The sequence below is a fragment of the Oryzias melastigma genome, linkage group LG2, assembly GCF_002922805.2.
Source record: "Oryzias melastigma strain HK-1 linkage group LG2, ASM292280v2, whole genome shotgun sequence".
In the NCBI taxonomy this organism is placed as follows: domain Eukaryota; kingdom Metazoa; phylum Chordata; class Actinopteri; order Beloniformes; family Adrianichthyidae; genus Oryzias; species Oryzias melastigma.
The window spans coordinates 17,646,199-17,650,529 of record NC_050513.1 but is presented as its reverse complement, the minus strand read 5'-3'; the positions used below and the strand labels follow the sequence as shown (position 1 = coordinate 17,650,529).

At 38.3% G+C, this 4,331-nt stretch overlaps 1 protein-coding gene across 1 annotated transcript in view; it reads left to right on the top strand.

Annotated features, from left to right (window-relative positions):
- The first annotated feature begins 1,763 nt into the window (after positions 1 to 1,763).
- LOC112156658 (aryl hydrocarbon receptor) overlaps positions 1,764 to 4,331 on the top strand; it is a 61,824-nt gene continuing 59,256 nt past the window's right edge. The window contains exon 1 of the mRNA XM_024288918.2: positions 1,764 to 2,477. Within this exon, the coding sequence (XP_024144686.1) occupies positions 2,419 to 2,477 (59 nt within the window). The 5' untranslated portion in view covers positions 1,764 to 2,418. The remainder of the gene's footprint in view (positions 2,478 to 4,331) is intronic.

Genomic DNA, 4,331 nt, shown 5'->3' with positions numbered 1-4,331 from the left:
TCTGGGAACATATTCCCTATGGATAAATCCCCAAAAATTGATGAACGAGGTGTAATAAAGTGAATTCAAACGAATTGGATTCAGTTTCAGGAGGTTCTCAATTCAGTTTTCTTTATCCGTTTTTTTTTATGACGAATCACTTTTGAATGGCAACAAACCAATTTTTCATTTACTGCTTTTGGTGACCAAATTATGCACTTTTATATATGTTTATGTATTATCTATTACTTGTAGTCGTAATATTTACCATGGGTAGTTTTAATGTATGAGTATTGCATGGATCAAGAAGCACTTATTGAATCTCATTGTACTTGTGACCATGACAATTAAGTTTTACTAAACAAAGGTTTCGACAGGACACAAAGTAGAAAGAACTCTGTCCACCTTGACTATGACACAAGAACTGGCTGCCAGATGGATATAAAGCCTTAGTAATAACTGCCCTTACAGGTGGAAATAGGCTGTCTGTGGGTGAAAAATGGGCAAACCAATGAAACATCAAGACTGTGGACTGGTAAGATCAGTATTTTTTAGAGGGAAAATGTTCATGCATGTTTTCTCTACAGCAAACACTGATACAACATGTAAGTAAGGTTGATGGAGGTTAGATGTGGAGTCTTGAAAGGATTTTTCTGCTTTTCAACCCCCCGAATCCTCTGCACGAGGAGCATCCCATGGAGGCTTGGATATCGCCTGCACACTCCTTGCGTACAGTCAGTAAGGACCCAGTACATGCACTTTTTTTAACTCATACGTCAAAGGAGCCTCTTCATTTTATGACCCTCCACGGTCCCGGACAACCAAAAAACTCGCAGCAACTGTCTGAATACTGATGCATTCTGATGGTTACATTATCAGGTCTTTATACTAAAAACTATATACTCCAGGACTATCTAGTGCCCTGGATTTTAAAAGCTTACAATGCGGACTACTTTTCTTTGGTTTTTCTAAACGCCGAATATGATGTCACCGATTTCACAAAGTGAAAATCGAATCAATACGAACATTTCACGTCTATTTGTGACTACTGTGGTCTGATGATGAAAATTTGGGTAAGTTATTTAAAAAAAAAATTACATTTAAACGCAATTTTTTTTGCAAAAATTGTTCGACCGCAATGCATTGTGGTCTATATTCACTAATGTAGTGAGCATAGATGGATGCTAGTTTTCCGCAAAGACTTCTGGGAAATTTCTAGGGTACTCAATTTTGGAATTGCAGGTTCGGACAACACTAAAAAATGACAAATGCATACATTTTGCGATTAGGTAAGGAATTCAGACATAACCATACAATTCTAAAATCCAGTTCTCTAAAGATTTCCCAGAAGTCTCTGCAAAAAATAAAAAAAAAACAAAAAAAACCAAAAAAACTGTGCTTCAATGCTCAGTTGATTGGTGAATAAAGACCGCAATGCATTGTGTTAAACAATTTATGTAAAAAAAACAAACATTTTTTTATAAATTTTTTAAAAATCAATATAATTATCAGAACATAGTGGCTCATAAATATGTGACGTCATATTTGCGCTTCACAAAAACAAAAAGTAAGTACTTTTTTTAAAATTAAATTACGTAGTTAGGGAGTTAAGTTAACTTTTGACTTAGTAAAAAAGTGACCCTTTTTGCTTACCGTAGAATGCTATTAGCTTTTCGTTTATAACAGCTTAACAACATAAATATTGACTCATTAACTCAAAATTGTGCGAATCTGATCATGTAGGAATATTTATCACAATTTTAAAGAATTTATCAACGAAAATAATGACATTTTATGCTTAAAAATATAACTAAGTAATAGTATATCGTTTTTAATGTTAGTTAAACCCTCCAAAGTTACAGTAAACCTTGTTTAAGCGCCACAGGAAAGACATGACCTTCTTAAGGTCGTCCCAGTTTAAACCCCTGCTCGCCGCCTTGCCTCCCTTTCTCTTTTGGCCTACATTCGCTCCACCTTAAATATTTCCGCCCTCGCGGGCCATTGACACACATACAGTACACGGTGAAACCGCGACAGGAACGCGCCGAGGCAGCAACGGCTCTGTCAAATCACAACCGGGGTTACGCGAAGCCACAGAGAGAAGAAGAGGAAAAAATAAAAAAATATCAACTTCACAGAGGATTTTTACCGACACTTTTAGTTGTTAAAGTACAGAAAGTCACTACTGGAATACGGAACCCTTCGACGAAGTTATTCGGTTTGTTTTGTCGGAAAAAAAACAAGACGTCATTTTTTTCTTTTTTTGTAAATACGAGACGTGAAGAAGCAGCGGCAGATGGGATTTCTAAACGCCCCACTTCCCGCGTGTTTTCCGGTAATGTGAGTGTCCCGACGGCGTCTGGGTTCGATACCTCGAAGAAACTTTTGAGTTTGTTTCATTTTTGAGGAGAGGGGAGACTTTGGTTGACTTTTATCGCCATGCTGTCCGGCACCGCCATGTACGCGGCGAAGAAGCGGAAGAAGCCCGTCCAGAAAACGTAAGTCCACAGCCTAATAACCGCGCTGTATTCCTCCGCGCTTCTTGAAATCGAGTAAAAGTGATACTAAAACATGATAATAATCGCGATTTCTGATTTGAATTTTTATTTACTCTATGTTTTTAGGGATTATATAGTTTGGTAACAGTTTTAATGAATAAATTGTGTTGAAAATGTAGAGTTTGAGTACTTTTCCTCGCGCCTGAACAGCTCAGGTCTCCTTTTTTTTTTTAAATCATCAAATCCCCAAACATTTGCATAAAACCGTGTTTGGCGTGTGTGGTGGAGGCGGGCACGCGGAGACAGCGAAACCCCACATCAGTGAACCTCATCACACCGCTCTTTCTCGTGACTTGATTCGCGTGCGCGCCTCTGTGGATTCCCCCCCTCTCCCTCTGAGAGGAAGCGTGCAGGGCCCCGACCACAGTTCACCCACCACCGGTTCACCAGAAAAATCATTCATCCCTCCTGAAGGCTGACGTGCGGTGACGTCATGGCTGTGTTTGAAGCGTTTTTGCGCTGATGGACTTGATAAAAAAAAACGTCAAAAGGAACCTAGTTTTTATAATACACTGCAAAATCACATGTTCCAACAGGACTATTGGAGAATTGGTACATTCTATTGAAGTAGTACATAGTGTTTGGACCTTAATTTTTGCCACAAAACGCTCATTTTGTATAATATCCTTAAAAGAAAGTCAAATCCAGCTGGCCCAAGAACCCTAATAAATGTGCAAAGCACCATTGACTGTATATGAGAACTGGACTGAGTTCACTTTCCAAACAGGAAGTGCCCTCCAGTTCCAAGAAGTCAGTATCCTATAGACTTCTATCGAGAAATAAACAGCTATTACTCAATTCTCGCTAATTCTAGTCTCTCCATGATATTGTGTCTTTCGTCTTATAAAGTGGTCAATCAGATGCCTCAAACATAGTATGTTGTCTCGTTCCCGTTTGATAGATTTTCTTGTAGCCCACTTTCAAATGGTAAGCTAATTTCTGATTAGCGAGGGTGGTTACCATAGAAACATTGACTCAGACCGATTCCAAACTGGTCGCCGGTTACCATCATTTCTCCCCAATGTCTGCAAAAAAATGGTGACTGGATTGACTTTATTTCGTTGGAGTGGAAAATTAATAATTTTTTGATGGGTGACGTCACACTTGCTCAGTCCAGTTCTCAGATACAGGCAATGGCTAATACCATAGACTGTACATAGAGAGAACTGGAGCTGGAAAGCATGTCCTAGAAAGCCAAAAACCCATAGCCTCCTATTGAAAAAAAATAAACAGCTATCACTCAGTTATTCTGTTTATCAGAGTAACCATTCTTGATCTGGTGTCTTTTTTTTCTTTTTACATATTCTTGCTAAACCAAAATTTTTTATTTATTTATTTTTTTTTAATTGCAAGTTATTCAAGTTTTAAACTGGCCAGTAAAAGCATGTGGTGCCTCCTGGCCCCACCTCAAACATTCAAAGCGTTTGATTGACAGATTCTCGGACCAATCATTTCTTCCTAACGTTGTCTGGTCCCAAAATGGGAAAATCGGGCATTAGTTGTATCGTGGAAAAATGGCGACTGAATCACAGGGTTCCCGCAGGGTTTTAAAAAGCCTTAAAAATGTCTTGAATTTTGATATCTGAACTCTAAATACTTGTGCTGCTTGAAATTTCCCCATTTCACATTTCATGTCAAAAGTTACATTATTTTCAAGGAAGATTATTTTGATTAAATGGTGTAAATAAACATCAGGAAACCAGTTGTTATGCACCAATACACTGAATACCCACCTCTGTTTAATTAAAAAAAGAAGAGCTCCAAAGCATCGCGGCATAGACCACAAACAACAAG